General features: G+C 46.5%; 1 protein-coding gene across 1 annotated transcript in view; it reads left to right on the top strand.

The window, feature by feature from the left end:
• The window catches only part of LOC138356144 (macrophage mannose receptor 1-like), a 73327-nt gene that overhangs the window by 27768 nt on the left and 20736 nt on the right, over positions 1 to 24823 (top strand). The window contains exons 2-5 of the mRNA XM_069311891.1: positions 18380 to 18522; positions 19658 to 19748; positions 22087 to 22199; positions 24009 to 24143. Coding sequence (XP_069167992.1) covers positions 18380 to 18522; positions 19658 to 19748; positions 22087 to 22199; positions 24009 to 24143 — 482 coding nt within the window. The remainder of the gene's footprint in view (positions 1 to 18379; positions 18523 to 19657; positions 19749 to 22086; positions 22200 to 24008; positions 24144 to 24823) is intronic.

Raw genomic sequence — 24823 nt, 5'->3', positions numbered from 1 at the left:
ACACACCACACACATACTGACACACACCACACATACTGACACACACCACACACATACTGACACACACCACACACATACTGACACACACCACACATACTGACACACGCCACACACATACTGACACACGCCACACACATACTGACACACACCACACATACTGACACACGCCACACACATACTGACACACGCCACACACATACTGACACACACCACACATACTGACACACGCCACACACATACTGACACACGCCACACACATACTGACACACACCACACACATACTGACACACCACACACATACTGACACACACCATACACATACAGACACACACCACACACATACTGACACACGCCACACACATACTGACACACCACACACATACTGACACACACCATACACATACAGACACACACCACACACATACTGACACACGCCACACACATACTGACACACGCCACACACATACTGACACACACCACACATACTGACACACCACACACATACTGACACACACCACACATGCTGACACACCACACACATACTGACACACCACACACATACTGACACACGCCACACACATACTGACACACGCCACACACATACTGACACACACCACACATACTGACACACCACACACATACTGACACACACCACACACATACTGACACACCACACACATACTGACACACACCACACATACTGACACACCACACACATACTGACACACACCACACATACTGACACACCACACACATACTGACACACGCCACACATACTGACACACCACACACATACTGACACACACCACACACATACTGACACACAACACACATACTGACACACACCACACATACTGACACACCACACACATACTGACACACGCCACACACATACTGACACACCACACACATACTGACACACACCACACATACTGACACACCACACACATACTGACACACACCACACACATACTGACACACGCTACACACATACTGACACACGCCACACACATACTGACACACCACACACATACTGACACACACCACACATACAGACACACCACACACATACTGACACACGCCACACACATACTGACACACGCCACACACATACTGACACACACCACACATACTGACACACCACACACATACTGACACACGCCACACACATACTGACACACACCACACACATACTGACACACACCACACACATACTGACACACCATACACATACTGACACACACCACACACATACTGACACACACCACACACATACTGACACACACCACACACATACTGACACACCACACACATACTGACACACACCACACATACTGACACACCACACACATACTGACACACGCCACACACATACTGACACACCACACACATACTGACACACAGCACACACATACTGACACACGCCACACACATACTGACACACACCACACATACTGGCACACCACACACATACTGACACACACCACACACATACTGACACACACCACACACATACTGACACACCACACACATACTGACACACACCACACACATAGTGACACACCACACACATACTGACACACACCATACACATACAGACACACACCACACACATACTGACACACACCATACACATACTGACACACACCACACATTCTGACACACCACACACATACTGACACACAGCACACACATACTGACACACACCACACATACTGACACACGCCACACACATACTGACACACGCCACACACATACTGACACACACCACACATACTGACACACCACACACATACTGACACACACCACACACATACTGACACACACCACACATACTGACACACGCCACACACATACTGACACACGCCACACACATACTGACACACAGCACACACATACTGACACACCACACACATACTGACACACACCATACACATACAGACACACACCACACACATACTGACACACGCCACACACATACTGACACACACCACACACATACTGACACACACCACACATACTGACACACCACACACATACTGACACACACCACACATGCTGACACACCACACACATACTGACACACCACACACATACTGACACACGCCACACACATACTGACACACGCCACACACATACTGACACACACCACACATACTGACACTCCACACACATACTGACACACACCACACACATACTGACACACACCACACACATACTGACACACCACACACATACTGACACACACCACACATACTGACACACCACACACATACTGACACACACCACACATACTGACACACACCACACATACTGACACACCACACACATACTGACACACACCACACATACTGACACACCACACACATACTGACACACGCCACACATACTGACACACACCACACACATACTGACACACCACACACATACTGACACACACCACACATACTGACACACCACACACATACTGACACACACCACACATACTGACACACACCACACATACTGACACACCACACACATACTGACACACACCACACATACTGACACACCACACACATACTGACACACGCCACACATACTGACACACCACACACATACTGACACACACCACACACATACTGACACACCACACACATACTGACACACACCACACATACTGACACACCACACACATACTGACACACGCCACACACATACTGACACACCACACACATACTGACACACACCACACATACTGACACACCACACACATACTGACACACACCACACACATACTGACACACGCCACACACATACTGACACACGCCACACACATACTGACACACCACACACATACTGACACACACCACACATACAGACACACCACACACATACTGACACACGCCACACACATACTGACACACACCACACACATACTGACACACGCCACACACATACTGACACACGCCACACACATACTGACACACACCACACATACTGACACACCACACACATACTGACACACGCCACACACATACTGACACACGCCACACACATACTGACACACACCACACATACTGACACACCACACACATACTGACACACACCACACACATACTGACACACACCACACACATACTGACACCACCACACACACACTGACACACGCCACACATACTGACACACAACACACACATACTGACACACACCACACACATACTGACACACACCACACATACTGACACACACCACACACATACTGACACACACCACACACATACTGACACACACCACACACATACTGACACACACCACACACATACTGACACACGCCACACACATACTGACACACACCACACACATACTGACACACACCACACATACTGACATACGCCACACACATACTGACACACGCCACACACATACTGACATACACCACACATACTGACACACCACACACATACTGACACACACCACACACATAATGACACACACCACACACATACTGACACACCACACACACACTGACACACGCCACACATACTGACACACACCACACACATACTGACACACACCACACACATACTGACACACACCACACATACTGACACACACCACACACATACTGACACACACCACACACATACTGACACACACCACACATACTGACACACGCCACACACATACTGACACACGCCACACACATACTGACACACACCACACATACTGGCACACCACACACATACTGACACACACCACACACATACTGACACACACCACACACATACTGACACACCACACACATACTGACACACACCACACACATAGTGACACACCACACACATACTGACACACACCATACACATACAGACACACACCACACACATACTGACACACACCATACACATACTGACACACACCACACATGCTGACACACCACACACATACTGACACACACCACACACATACTGACACACACCACACATACTGACACACGCCACACACATACTGACACACGCCACACACATACTGACACACACCACACATACTGACACACCACACACATACTGACACACACCACACACATACTGACACACACCACACATACTGACACACGCCACACACATACTGACACACGCCACACACATACTGACACACACCACACACATACTGACACACCACACACATACTGACACACACCATACACATACAGACACACACCACACACATACTGACACACGCCACACACATACTGACACACGCCACACACATACTGACACACACCACACATACTGACACACCACACACATACTGACACACACCACACATGCTGACACACCACACACATACTGACACACCACACACATACTGACACACGCCACACACATACTGACACACGCCACACACATACTGACACACACCACACATACTGACACACCACACACATACTGACACACACCACACACATACTGACACACCACACACATACTGACACACACCACACATACTGACACACCACACACATACTGACACACACCACACATACTGACACACCACACACATACTGACACACGCCACACATACTGACACACCACACACATACTGACACACACCACACACATACTGACACACAACACACATACTGACACACACCACACATACTGACTAACCACACACATACTGACACACGCCACACACATACTGACACACCACACACATACTGACACACACCACACATACTGACACACCACACACATACTGACACACACCACACACATACTGACACACGCCACACACATACTGACACACGCCACACACATACTGACACACCACACACATACTGACACACACCACACATACAGACACACCACACACATACTGACACACGCCACACACATACTGACACACACCACACACATACTGACACACGCCACACACATACTGACACACGCCACACACATACCGACACACACAACACATACTGACACACCACACACATACTGACACATCACACACATACTGACACACGCCACACACATACTGACACACACCACACACATACTGACACACCATACACATACTGACACACCACACACACATACTGACACACACCACACACATACTGACACACACCACACACATACTGACACACCACACACATACTGACACACACCACACATACTGACACACCACACACATACTGACACACGCCACACACATACTGACACACCACACACATACTGACACACAGCACACATACTGACACACCACACACATACTGACACACACCACACACATACTGACACACGCCACACACATACTGACACACGCCACACACATACTGACACACACCACACATACTGGCACACCACACACATACTGACACACACCACACACATACTGACACACACCACACACATACTGACACACCACACACATACTGACACACACCACACACATAGTGACACACCACACACATACTGACACACACCATACACATACAGACACACACCACACACATACTGACACACACCATACACATACTGACACACACCACACATTCTGACACACCACACACATACTGACACACACCACACACATACTGACACACACCACACATACTGACACACGCCACACACATACTGACACACGCCACACACATACTGACACACACCACACATACTGACACACCACACACATACTGGCACACACCACACACATACTGACACACACCACACACATACTGACACACCACACACATACTGACACACACCATACACATACAGACACACACCACACACATACTGACACACGCCACACACATACTGACACACGCCACACACATACTGACACACACCACACATACTGACACACCACACACATACTGACACACACCACACATGCTGACACACCACACACATACTGACACACCACACACATACTGACACACGCCACACACATACTGACACACGCCACACACATACTGACACACACCACACATACTGACACACCACACACATACTGACACACACCACACACATACTGACACACACCACACACATACTGACACACCACACACATACAGACACACACCACACATACTGACACACCACACACATACTGACACACACCACACATACTGACACACCACACACATACTGACACACGCCACACATACTGACACACCACACACATACTGACACACACCACACACATACTGACACACCACACACATACTGACACACACCACACATACTGACACACCACACACATACTGACACACGCCACACACATACTGACACACCACACACATACTGACACACACCACACATACTGACACACCACACACATACTGACACACACCACACACATACTGACACACGCCACACACATACTGACACACGCCACACACATACTGACACACCACACACATACTGACACACACCACACATACAGACACACCACACACATACTGACACACGCCACACACATACTGACACACACCACACACATACTGACACACGCCACACACATACTGACACACGCCACACACATACTGACACACACCACACATACTGACACACCACACACATACTGACACACCACACACATACTGACACACGCCACACACATACTGACACACACCACACACATACTGACACACCATACACATACTGACACACACCACACACATACTGACACACACCACACACATACTGACACACACCACACACATACTGACACACCACACACATACTGACACACACCACACATACTGACACACCACACACATACTGACACACGCCACACACATACTGACACACCACACACATACTGACACACACCACACATACTGACACACCACACACATACTGACACACACCACACACATACTGACACACGCCACACACATACTGACACACACCACACACATACTGACACACACCACACACATACTGACACACCACACACATACTGACACACACCACTCATACTGACACACCACACACATACTGACACACACCACACATACTGACACACACCACACATACTGACACACCACACACATACTGACACACACCACACATACTGACACACCACACACATACTGACACACGCCACACATACTGACACACCACACACATACTGACACACACCACACACATACTGACACACCACACACATACTGACACACACCACACATACTGACACACCACACACATACTGACACACGCCACACACATACTGACACACCACACACATACTGACACACACCACACATACTGACACACCACACACATACTGACACACACCACACACATACTGACACACGCCACACACATACTGACACACGCCACACACATACTGACACACCACACACATACTGACACACACCACACATACAGACACACCACACACATACTGACACACGCCACACACATACTGACACACACCACACACATACTGACACACGCCACACACATACTGACACACGCCACACACATACTGACACACACCACACATACTGACACACCACACACATACTGACACACGCCACACACATACTGACACACGCCACACACATACTGACACACACCACACATACTGACACACCACACACATACTGACACACACCACACACATACTGACACACACCACACACATACTGACACCACCACACACACACTGACACACGCCACACATACTGACACACAACACACACATACTGACACACACCACACACATACTGACACACACCACACATACTGACACACACCACACACATACTGACACACACCACACACATACTGACACACACCACACATACTGACATACGCCACACACATACTGACACACGCCACACACATACTGACATACACCACACATACTGACACACCACACACATACTGACACACACCACACACATAATGACACACACCACACACATACTGACACACCACACACACACTGACACACGCCACACATACTGACACACACCACACACATACTGACACACACCACACTCATACTGACACACACCACACATACTGACACACACCACACACATACTGACACACACCACACACATACTGACACACACCACACATACTGACACACGCCACACACATACTGACACACGCCACACACATACTGACACACACCACACATACTGGCACACCACACACATACTGACACACACCACACACATACTGACACACACCACACACATACTGACACACCACACACATACTGACACACACCACACACATAGTGACACACCACACACATACTGACACACACCATACACATACAGACACACACCACACACATACTGACACACACCATACACATACTGACACACACCACACATGCTGACACACCACACACATACTGACACACACCACACACATACTGACACACACCACACATACTGACACACGCCACACACATACTGACACACGCCACACACATACTGACACACACCACACATACTGACACACCACACACATACTGACACACACCACACACATACTGACACACACCACACATACTGACACACGCCACACACATACTGACACACGCCACACACATACTGACACACACCACACACATACTGACACACCACACACATACTGACACACACCATACACATACAGACACACACCACACACATACTGACACACGCCACACACATACTGACACACGCCACACACATACTGACACACACCACACATACTGACACACCACACACATACTGACACACACCACACATGCTGACACACCACACACATACTGACACACCACACACATACTGACACACGCCACACACATACTGACACACGCCACACACATACTGACACACACCACACATACTGACACACCACACACATACTGACACACACCACACACATACTGACACACCACACACATACTGACACACACCACACATACTGACACACCACACACATACTGACACACACCACACATACTGACACACCACACACATACTGACACACGCCACACATACTGACACACCACACACATACTGACACACACCACACACATACTGACACACAACACACATACTGACACACACCACACATACTGACACACCACACACATACTGACACACGCCACACACATACTGACACACCACACACATACTGACACACACCACACATACTGACACACCACACACATACTGACACACACCACACACATACTGACACACGCCACACACATACTGACACACGGCACACACATACTGACACACCACACACATACTGACACACACCACACATACAGACACACCACACACATACTGACACACGCCACACACATACTGACACACACCACACACATACTGACACACGCCACACACATACTGACACACGCCACACACATACCGACACACACCACACATACTGACACACCACACACATACTGACACACCACACACATACTGACACACGCCACACACATACTGACACACACCACACACATACTGACACACCATACACATACTGACACACACCACACACATACTGACACACACCACACACATACTGACACACACCACACACATACTGACACACCACACACATACTGACACACACCACACATACTGACACACCACACACATACTGACACACGCCACACACATACTGACACACCACACACATACTGACACACAGCACACATACTGACACACCACACACATACTGACACACACCACACACATACTGACACACGCCACACACATACTGACACACGCCACACACATACTGACACACACCACACATACTGGCACACCACACACATACTGACACACACCACACACATACTGACACACACCACACACATACTGACACACCACACACATACTGACACACACCACACACATAGTGACACACCACACACAAACTGACACACACCATACACATACAGACACACACCACACACATACTGACACACACCATACACATACTGGCACACACCACACATTCTGACACACCACACACATACTGACACACACCACACACATACTGACACACACCACACATACTGACACACGCCACACACATACTGACACACGCCACACACATACTGACACACACCACACATACTGACACACCACACACATACTGGCACACACCACACACATACTGACACACACCACACACATACTGACACACCACACACATACTGACACACACCATACACATACAGACACACACCACACACATACTGACACACGCCACACACATACTGACACACGCCACACACATACTGACACACACCACACATACTGACACACCACACACATACTGACACACACCACACATGCTGACACACCACACACATACTGACACACCACACACATACTGACACACGCCACACACATACTGACACACGCCACACACATACTGACACACACCACACATACTGACACACCACACACATACTGACACACACCACACACATACTGACACACACCACACACATACTGACACACCACACACATACTGACACACACCACACATACTGACACACCACACACATACTGACACACACCACACATACTGACACACCACACACATACTGACACACGCCACACATACTGACACACCACACACATACTGACACACACCACACACATACTGACACACCACACACATACTGACACACACCACACATACTGACACACCACACACATACTGACACACGCCACACACATACTGACACACCACACACATACTGACACACACCACACATACTGACACACCACACACATACTGACACACACCACACACATACTGACACACGCCACACACATACTGACACACGCCACACACATACTGACACACCACACACATACTGACACACACCACACATACAGACACACCACACACATACTGACACACGCCACACACATACTGACACACGCCACACACATACTGACACACGCCACACACATACTGACACACACCACACATACTGACACACCACACACATACTGACACACCACACACATACTGACACACGCCACACACATACTGACACACACCACACACATACTGACACACCATACACATACTGACACACACCACACACATACTGACACACACCACACACATACTGACACACACCACACACATACTGACACACCACACACATACTGACACACACCACACATACTGACACACCACACACATACTGACACACGCCACACACATACTGACACACCACACACATACTGACACACACCACACATACTGACACACCACACACATACTGACACACACCACACACATACTGACACACGCCACACACATACTGACACACGCCACACACATACTGACACACCACACACATACTGACACACACCACACATACTGACACACACCACACACATACTGACACACACCACACACATACTGACACACCACACACATACTGACACACACCATACACATACAGACACACACCACACACATACTGACACACGCCACACACATACTGACACACGCCACACACATACTGACACACACCACACATACTGACACACCACACACATACTGACACACACCACACATTCTGACACACCACACACATACTGACACACCACACACATACTGACACACGCCACACACATACTGACACACGCCACACACATACTGACACACACCACACATACTGACACACCACACACATACTGACACACACCACACACATACTGACACACACCACACACATACTGACACACCACACACATACTGACACACACCACACATACTGACACACCACACACATACTGACACACACCACACATACTGACACACCACACACATACTGACACACGCCACACATACTGACACACCACACACATACTTACACACACCACACACATACTGACACACCACACACATACTGACACACACCACACATACTGACACACCACACACATACTGACACACGCCACACACATACTGACACACCACACACATACTGACACACACCACACATACTGACACACCACACACATACTGACACACACCACACACATACTGACACACGCCACACACATACTGACACACGCCACACACATACTGACACACCACACACATACTGACACACACCACACATACAGACACACCACACACATACTGACACACGCCACACACATACTGACACACACCACACACATACTGACACACGCCACACACATACTGACACACGCCACACACATACTGACACACACCACACATACTGACACACCACACACATACTGACACACCACACACATACTGACACACCACACACATACTGACACACGCCACACACATACTGACACACACCACACACATACTGACACACCATACACATACTGACACACACCACACACATACTGACACACACCACACACATACTGACACACACCACACACATACTGACACACCACACACATACTGACACACACCACACATACTGACACACCACACACATACTGACACACGCCACACACATACTGACACACCACACACATACTGACACACACCACACATACTGACACACCACACACATACTGACACACACCACACACATACTGACACACGCCACACACATACTGACACACGCCACACACATACTGACACACCACACACATACTGACACACACCACACATACAGACACACCACACACATACTGACACACGCCACACACATACTGACACACGCCACACACATACTGACACACCACACACATACTGACACACACCACACATACAGACACACCACACACATACTGACACACGCCACACACATACTGACACACCACACACATACTGACACACCACACACATACTGACACACACCACACATACTGACAAACCACACACATACTGACACACGCCACACACATACTGACACACCACACACATACTGACACACCACACACATACTGACACACACCACACACATACTGACACACACCACACACATACTGACACACGCCACACACATACTGACACACGCCACACACATACTGACACACACCACACATACTGACACACCACACACATACTGACACACGCCACACACATACTGACACACGCCACACACATACTGACACACACCACACACATACTGACACACCATTCACATACTGACACACACCACACACATACTGACACACCATTCACATACTGACACACACCACACACATACTGACACACACCATACACATACTGACACACACCACACACATACTGACACACCATACACATACTGACACACACCACATACATACTGACACACCACACACACACTGACACACGCCACACATACTGATACACACCACACACATACTGACACACACCACACACATACTGACACACACCACACATACTGACACACACCACACACATACTGACACACACCACACACATACTGACACACTCCACACATACTGACACACGCCACACACATACTGATACACGCCACACACATACTGACACACACCACACATACTGACACACACCACACACATACTGACACACCACACACATACTGACACACACCATACACATACTGACACACACCACACACATACTGACACACACCTTACACATACTGACACACACCACACACATACTGATACACCACACACATACTGACACACACCACACACATACTGACACACGCCACACACATACTGACACACACCACACACATACTGACACACGCCACACACATACTGACACACACCACACACATACTGACACACCACACACATACTGACACACACCACACACATACTGACACACGCCACACACATACTGACACACACCACACACATACTGACACACGCCACACACATACTGACACACACCACACATACTGACACACCACACACATACTGACACACTAGACACATACTGACACACACCATACACATACTGACACACACCACACACATACTGACACACCACACACATACTGACACACCACACACATACTGACACACACCACACACATACTGACACACCACACACATACTGACACACACCACACACATTTTGACACACACCACACACACTGACGCACACCGCACATACTGACACACCACACACATACTGACACACACCACACATACTGAAACACCACACACATATACTGACACACCACACACATACTGACACACACCACACATACTGACAAACCACACACATACTGACACACGCCACACACATACTGACACACCACACACATACTGACACACCACACACATACTGACACACACCACACACATACTGACACACACCACACACATACTGACACACGCCACACACATACTGACACACGCCACACACATACTGACGCACACCACACATACTGACACACCACACACATACTGACACACCACACACATACTGACACACGCCACACACATACTGACACACACCACACACATACTGACACACCATACACATACTGACACACACCACACACATACTGACACACACCATACACATACTGACACACACCACACACATACTGACACACACCATACACATACTGACACACACCACACACATACTGACACACCACACACACACTGACACACGCCACACATACTGACGCACACCACACACATACTGACACACACCACACACATACTGACACACTCCACACATACTGACACACGCCACACACATATTGACACACGCCACACACATACTGACACACACCACACATACTGACACACACCACACACATACTGACACACCACACACATACTGACACACACCATACACATACTGACACACACCACACACATACTGACACACACCATACACATACTGACACACACCACACACATACTGATACACCACACACATACTGACACACACCACACACATACTGACACACGCCACACACATACTGACACACACCACACACATACTGACACACGCCACACACATACTGACACACACCACACACATACTGACACACCACACACATACTGACACACACCACACACATACTGACACACGCCACACACATACTGACACACACCACACACATACTGACACACGCCACACACATACTGACACACACCACACATACTGACACACCACACATACTGACACACACCATACACATACTGACACACACCATACACATACTGACACACACCACACACATACTGACACACCACACACATACTGACACACCACACACATACTGACACACCACACACATACTGACACACACCACACATACTGACACACCACACACATACTGACACACGCCACACACATACTGACACACCACACACATACTGACACACACCACACATACTGACACACCACACACATACTGACACACACCACACACATACTGACACACGCCACACACATACTGACACACGCCACACACATACTGACACACCACACACATACTGACACACACCACACATACAGACACACCACACACATACTGACACACGCCACACACATACTGACACACGCCACACACATACTGACACACCACACACATACTGACACACACCACACATACAGACACACCACACACATACTGACACACGCCACACACATACTGACACACCACACACATACTGACACACCACACACATACTGACACACACCACACATACTGACAAACCACACACATACTGACACACGCCACACACATACTGACACACCACACACATACTGACACACCACACACATACTGACACACACCACACACATACTGACACACATCACACACATACTGACACACGCCACACACATACTGACACACGCCACACACATACTGACACACACCACACATACTGACACACCACACACATACTGACACACGCCACACACATACTGACACACGCCACACACATACTGACACACACCACACACATACTGACACACCATTCACATACTGACACACACCACACACATACTGACACACCATTCACATACTGACACACACCACACACATACTGACACACACCATACACATACTGACACACACCACACACATACTGACACACCATACACATACTGACACACACCACATACATACTGACACACCACACACACACTGACACACGCCACACATACTGATACACACCACACACATACTGACACACACCACACACATACTGACACACACCACACATACTGACACACACCACACACATACTGACACACACCACACACATACTGACACACTCCACACATACTGACACACGCCACACACATACTGATACACGCCACACACATACTGACACACACCACACATACTGACACACACCACACACATACTGACACACCACACACATACTGACACACACCATACACATACTGACACACACCACACACATACTGACACACACCTTACACATACTGACACACACCACACACATACTGATACACCACACACATACTGACACACACCACACACATACTGACACACGCCACACACATACTGACACACACCACACACATACTGACACACGCCACACACATACTGACACACACCACACACATACTGACACACCACACACATACTGACACACACCACACACATACTGACACACGCCACACACATACTGACACACACCACACACATACTGACACACGCCACACACATACTGACACACACCACACATACTGACACACCACACACATACTGACACACTAGACACATACTGACACACACCATACACATACTGACACACACCACACACATACTGACACACCACACACATACTGACACACCACACACATACTGACACACACCACACACATACTGACACACCACACACATACTGACACACACCACACACATTTTGACACACACCACACACACTGACGCACACCGCACATACTGACACACCACACACATACTGACACACACCACACATACTGACACACCACACACATATACTGACACACCACACACATACTGACACACACCACACATACTGACAAACCACACACATACTGACACACGCCACACACATACTGACACACCACACACATACTGACACACCACACACATACTGACACACACCACACACATACTGACACACACCACACACATACTGACACACGCCACACACATACTGACACACGCCACACACATACTGACGCACACCACACATACTGACACACCACACACATACTGACACACCACACACATACTGACACACGCCACACACATACTGACACACACCACACACATACTGACACACCATACACATACTGACACACACCACACACATACTGACACACACCATACACATACTGACACACACCACACACATACTGACACACACCATACACATACTGACACACACCACACACATACTGACACACCACACACACACTGACACACGCCACACATACTGACGCACACCACACACATACTGACACACACCACACACATACTGACACACTCCACACATACTGACACACGCCACACACATATTGACACACGCCACACACATACTGACACACACCACACATACTGACACACACCACACACATACTGACACACCACACACATACTGACACACACCATACACATACTGACACACACCACACACATACTGACACACACCATACACATACTGACACACACCACACACATACTGATACACCACACACATACTGACACACACCACACACATACTGACACACGCCACACACATACTGACACACACCACACACATACTGACACACGCCACACACATACTGACACACACCACACACATACTGACACACCACACACATACTGACACACACCACACACATACTGACACACGCCACACACATACTGACACACACCACACACATACTGACACACGCCACACACATACTGACACACACCACACATACTGACACACCACACATACTGACACACACCATACACATACTGACACACACCATACACATACTGACACACACCACACACATACTGACACACCACACACATACTGACACACCACACACATACTGACACACACCACACACATACTGACACACCACACACATACTGACACACACCACACACATTTTGACACACACACCACACACACTGACACACACCGCACATACTGACACACCACACACATATTGACACACCACACATGCTGACACACACCACACACATACTGACACACACCACACACATATTGACACACCACACATGCTGACACACACCACACACATACTGACACACCACACACATACTGACACACCACACACATACTGACACACATCACACATACTTACACACAGCAAACACATACTGACACACCACACACCTTAACATAAAGCATACAGAGAGTAATGTGTGCCTGGTTCGACAGCCTACCTGACGGCGCTGGTGGGGGTCGAGCAGCAGGAGGTGTGGCTGGGGATGCAGTACATGGGAGAGTTCATATGGGTGGACCAGACCTCCGTCTCCTACACCAACTGGGCCTCGGGGGAACCCAACGGAGGACCAGACTGGGTGAGTCGACCACCATCCTCATTTCGTATCATATTGTTTCGAAAAATGTATATATATATATATATATATATATATATATATATATATATATATATATATATATATATATATATATATATATATATATATATATATATATTATTCCCTCTTTCTGTCCGCTTTAGAATATTGTTCCACAAAGATATTGTTTTTTTATATGTAAAAATTGTCAGCCCCTTGGCCCGTCCCGGATCATTATCAAGGGATGAGAGGAGATGCCATTCACCCCTTGCTTGACGGGTGATCACCAACCCGGGAGACGCAACAGCTCTGCCACAACGACCTGATTGATCACGTCGCCCGGCGCCTAAACAAAAGTTAAATCACGACTTGATTACACGATTAGTGGTGTAATCTGGGTGGTAGTAAAGCTTACCTGCTTCGATAATGGTCCGGGACGACCCGAGACGTCGACTATTCTTGCAGTTTCAGAACTGTGGGTTTAGTGTCTACAATATGACGGGTTAATACATGCGTAGAGTGAGTGTAATGACCACTCAGAGGGACATTACACGTCTTCATTATTGACCACACCTTCATCTGTCGCTTCAAATGTACTTTGTTTTGTGATTTATAAGTCATTTACATTTAAATGCAAATTAGGGTTTCAAGCTCCTTCAGCTCCTGGAAGACTCTCCTTCAGCTCCTGGGAGACTCTCCTTGGGCTTCTGGGAGGCTCTCCTTGAGCTCCTGAGAGACTCTCCTTGAGCTCCAGGAAGACTCTCCTTGAGCTCCTGGGAGGCTCTCCTTCAGCTCCTGGGAGACTCTCCTTCAGCTCCTGAGAGACTCTCCTTGAGCTCCTGAGAGACTCTCCTTGAGCTCCTGAGAGACTCTCCTTCAGCTCCTGAGAGACTCTCCTTGAGCTCCTGAGAGACTCTCCTTGAGCTCCTGGGAGACTCTCCTTGAGCTCCTGAGAGACTCTCCTTGAGCTCCTGAGAGACTCTCCTTGACCTCCTGAGAGGCTCTCCTTGAGCTCCTGGGAGACTCTCCTTGGGCTTCTGGGACATCTATGATTATAGTCACATCATCATTATTGTTGTGGCTGTAATATAGCAGAAGACGAAGGCGACTTTCACTGATCCTGCCTGTGTTGCAGAACCTGTGTGTGGACGTCTCCCCTGCAACAGGCCGCTGGAATGATGTCTCCTGCTCCGACCTCTATGGTTATGTCTGCATGATGAAGCAAGGTAGGTCTCTCACATGTATCATGATGAAGCAAGGTAGGTCTCTCACATGTATCATGATGAAGCATGGTAAATCTCTCACATGTATCATGATGAAGCAAAGTAGGTCTCTCACATGTATCATGATGAAGCACGGTAGGTCTCTCACATGTATCATGATGAAGCAAGGTAGGTCTCTCACATGTATCATGATGAAGCAAGGTAGGTCTCTCACATGTATCATGATGAAGCAAGGTAGGTCTCTCACATGTATCATGATGAAGCAAGGTAGGTCTCTAATATGTATCATGATGAAGCATGGTAGGTCTCTCACATGTATCATGATGAAGCATGGTAAATCTCTCACATGTATCATGATGAAGCAAGGTAGGTCTCTCACATGTATCATGATGAAGCAAGGTAGGTCTCTCACATGTATCATGATGAAGCAAGGTAGGTCTCTCACATGTATCATGATGAAGCAAGGTAGGTCTCTCACATGTATCATGATGAAGCATGGTAAATCTCTCACATGTATCATGATGAAGCAAGGTAGGTCTCTCACATGTATCATGATGAAGCAAGGTAGGTCTCTCACATGTATCATGATGAAGCAAGGTAGGTCTCTCACATGTATCATGATGAAGCAAGGTAGGTCTCTCACATGTATCATGATGAAGCATGGTAGGTCTCTAATATGTATCTTGATAAAGCAAGGTAAATCTCTCACATGTATCATGATGAAGCAAGGTAGGTCTCTCACATGTATCTTGATAAAGCTAGGTAAATCTCTTACATATATGATGAGGAAGCGAGGTAACTCTCTCATATGTATCATGCAAGTTTGCTTTAACTTTATTGTATTTATTTCTTGAACACTTGTGCGTTCTCTATCGTTGTAAGAAACTTATCGTTACAGGCATTAGCTGATAATTAGAATGGTTTCTCCTCGTCGATGTTCATCCCAGCCAACATACAGCAACGTTATTGGGTGTAAATTGACCGGGAATAATAGTTACTCCTGCCATTAACTATGGCAGAAACCGGTTTCTTTGCTGAACCAACTTTTTTTCAATAAAACGCACACGTTTTCTCTAATGTAGCTGAAGCTATGACTTTCCTTGTTTATGTGCACTTGTTCTCACTAATGTAACCCAAACAATGACCTTCCATGTTGCTGTGCACTTGTGCTGACTAATGTAACCCAAACAATGACCTTCCATGTTGCTGTGCACTTGTGCTGACTAATGTAACCCAAACAATGACCTTCCATGTTGCTGTGCACTTGTGCTGACTAATGTAACCCAAACAATGACCTTCCATGTTGCTGTGCACTTGTGCTGACTAATGTAACCCAAACAATGACCTTCCATGTTGCTGTGCACGTGTGCTGACTAATGTAACCCAAACAATGACCTTCCATGTTGCTGTGCACTTGTGCTGACTAATGTAACCCAAACAATGACCTTCCATGTTGCTGTGCACTTGTGCTGACTAATGTAACCCAACCAATGACCTTCCATGTTGCTGTGCACTGTGCTGACTAATGTAACCCAAACAATGACCTTCCATGTTGCTGTGCACGTGTGCTGACTAATGTAACCCAAACAATGACCTTCCATGTTGCTGTGCACTTGTGCTGACTAATGTAACCCAAACAATGACCTTCCATGTTGCTGTGCACTTGTGCTCACTAATGTGACCCAAACAATGACGTTCCATGTTGCTGTGCACTTGTGCTCACTAATGTAACCCAAACAATGACCTTCCATGTTGCTGTGCCCGTGTGCTCACTAATGTAATGCGAACTGTCATACTCTGTTGGATCTGTCTCAATTGATCCCTGTTGATCAATTGATCTAAATTAATCACGTGTTTCCTGTTGCTTTAGTAAGTTTAATCGCCCAACTTTACGAAGTACAAGGAAAGTATTGATGTGCGAGATATCCGGACCAACATTGCAATGTAAATCTTGTTATCATTAAAATAGGTGAAACGTCACTTTATGATATATATATGATGCAATCATCAGGACACATATGAGGAACTTTGACAAGCCCCCGGCTTCCTGTCTTCGTCGAGGCCACTAGAGATATAGTGGCCCTCAGGTAAAGTTGTGTAAATAAGTGGCGTTCCACGTGCAATCTGTTATTCAGCAAGTCCACTACGGGCTCACCATAGCCCGTGCTACTTGCAACTTCTTGTTCCAAGAAGCTGATTCTAAAACAACAACAACACCAGTTTCTACAGTAATATTCAAGTTTTACTAATTCTATGGTAGTTGTCTCTTCAGCAGATGATAGCATTTACAATAATGAATGAAGAGCCATAGTTGAAGAGAATGACGAAGTTCTCTTAACAGACCCGAGCCTGGATGACCACCACCCGCCCCCGGCCTGCACCACCCCCTACGACCAGTACATCGCCTACAACGACGGCTGCTACAGACCCTCCAACGTTACTAAGTCCTGGCAGGTGGGTACTGTCTCCATTTTCTGTCGTATGGAAGATGCACAAATATGATATTTTGATTATTAGAAATTTAAAACAATTAAAACGGCTCAGTTTAGGAGTTTTGTAACCACAAGATCAACTCAATGAATACATTTGCTAAGTTTCCCTAACTTGACTCTGGTGTTCCATAGAGTATTAAATTTAACATTCTTGTTATTTCATTGATTTATTATTTTATAAATGCAATAATTACTGTGAGAATATTAGTACGTGCTGTAAGGAGGATTCTAGCCTATCCTCTGGGTTCGAATCCTAAGCAAACGCCTTCATCCAATATATCGTGACATTGTGAAAAGCATTGGAACGTGGGAGTTAAAATAATCTTCCAGAGTACCTACAAACTTCCACTGAAGACTAATCAGGGTTTCACACAATGACCTTCCATGTTGCTTGTAGCCATCCACTCTGGCATGTAGTCCAGGAATTCTACCTCCTTCGCTTCTCTTCAAATTCACAAAGAAATCACATTAACCCTGATTTCACCTGATTAACCCTAATGAGGTGAAACGCTGATTAGGCTTCAGTGGACGCCTCGTGAACCCTCGTTGATTCAGTTGAATCCCAGGTTGCAATGTTATCGCCCATGTCGTGGTGTAGTGGTTTAAGACGTGTGCTTGGGAGCACACGTTCAAAGCCTACTCACGGCTCCTGTTGATTTTCCATTGATACTTCACGTTAATATTTATTTATGCATCGCCATTCAGTATTTTTTACATTTACATGGCTGGTTTTCATATTTTTTAAAAGAGCATTTTGATTTCACATTCTTGCCAGTCTTTCTCTCCCCCCCCCCTCTTGTTTTCGAGAATTTTTTCGAACTTTATTTGGAACTGAAGTAATGTGTTGGCATTAACGGATTCGGCGGGTAGGCAGTTCCATGGGTTTAATCCCTATGGGTGAAAACAAAAACATCTGTTTCTGTCCTACATTGTGTCTTGAAGAACTTGAAGCTGTTGTCCCTTGTAGGTGTTACATTTGACCTTTTAAAGAAGTGGTCTGGATTAATATCCTCCAACTTGTGAAGCATTTAAAAGGTTTTAATAAGATCCGCCGTCCAGCCTGGTTTGCAGTGTTGTTAGTCCTGTGGCCCTCATAGGTTCCTGAGGAGTTTGTCAGGGGTCTTAGCAGGTTTGAAATCTAAACCATATTTCAACCTCTGAATACTTTCTCTGAGCCATGTCTTAAATAATATCTATGAGATAATCCACAACTGTAGAGATACTATGGTAGGACTGGCAAGACTTCCAATATTTGATCTCAAAACAAGTGATTGTTGTATTATAACCAAGCGTGTTTGTCCATCCGTTCCTGCTATACCATCGGCTGTCGTATTCCTTATCCTGGGCATATTTATGAACTATTTCATCTTAGTGATTTTGAAGTTGTTCCTTATACACCAATAAAAGGTAGACATATGACATTGGTGCTTAGAGAAGAAGTTGATGGTGACAGGAACAGCAAGTAAATCTTTTACACACTGTAGTGAACAGCAAACACATACATTATATGTAATAAAACATTTACAGAGGAATTAATGATGATTACAGTTTCGAGAGAAATACCATTAATTGGAGAGAACGTTAAACATCTCTTTTCTAACGAGTAAAATGTACACTGTGGGATGAAGGAAAGGGAACTATCAGGGGAAAAGCTCCAAGCCATCACGACTATATAGCGAACTCGAACAAAGACGGCTGATGTCTAACATAAAATTGTACTAATATTAATAATAATTCTAAATCAAATATTTATATATCTAATGTGTTTCAGGAAGCAGAGTCGACTTGTGTGAATGAAGGAGCTCACTTGGCCTCAGTCCATGACCTCGCTGAGGACGCCTTCATGTGGGTCCTGGCTCAAGAGATCTCTGTTGATGACGCATGGATCGGTTTCAATAATTTACAGGTACTGTACTTTTGTTTGAGTCCACCCTGTTATTGATTCAAGTTTCAATGAGCAAAAACTTGTGTGTCCTCTTGTCATATTTCAGTCCAGCATTATATTTATAAATAACAAATAATAAATAAATAAATAAATAAATTTTGGACATCGTCTTTTGTATGGTCACTGATGGTCGAGAGGTTAAGGTACCATGTACACCAGTTAAATTGTGCTCCTGGCGGTCTGGGTTCGAGTCACTTCTGGGGTGTGGCGTTTTCATTCGCATGTATGCTTGGGGGACCATTTAAGCTTGTTTGCATTTGTGTTGCTCATGTGGTCCCACAAAGTGAGGTGATTCGATGAAATAACTATTCCCAAGATTACCATCAAGTGCCGTCGGGACGGTGGGGGAAATAGCCTCAGCTACCATCGTCTTTTGTACGGTCACAGTTGGTTGAGTGCTTAAGGTACCATGTACACCAGTTGTATAGTGCGCCTGGTTGTCTGGGTTCTGTCACTTTTAGGGTGTGGAGTTTGCAGTCAGAGATATATATATATATATATATATATATATTAAGATGAATAGGAAAACCAGGGATATACTGAACATCTTGTATCAGAATCTTTACTTTAAAAAAACATAACGTTTCGAATACTTCTCGTATTCATCATCAGATCTAAAAGAAAAAACAGAAATCACAATC

The sequence above is a fragment of the Procambarus clarkii genome, chromosome 70 (genome assembly GCF_040958095.1).
Source record: "Procambarus clarkii isolate CNS0578487 chromosome 70, FALCON_Pclarkii_2.0, whole genome shotgun sequence".
Classification (NCBI taxonomy): domain Eukaryota; kingdom Metazoa; phylum Arthropoda; class Malacostraca; order Decapoda; family Cambaridae; genus Procambarus; species Procambarus clarkii.
Note: the sequence above shows the minus strand (reverse complement) of the source record. Positions and strands in the feature narration are given on the sequence as shown.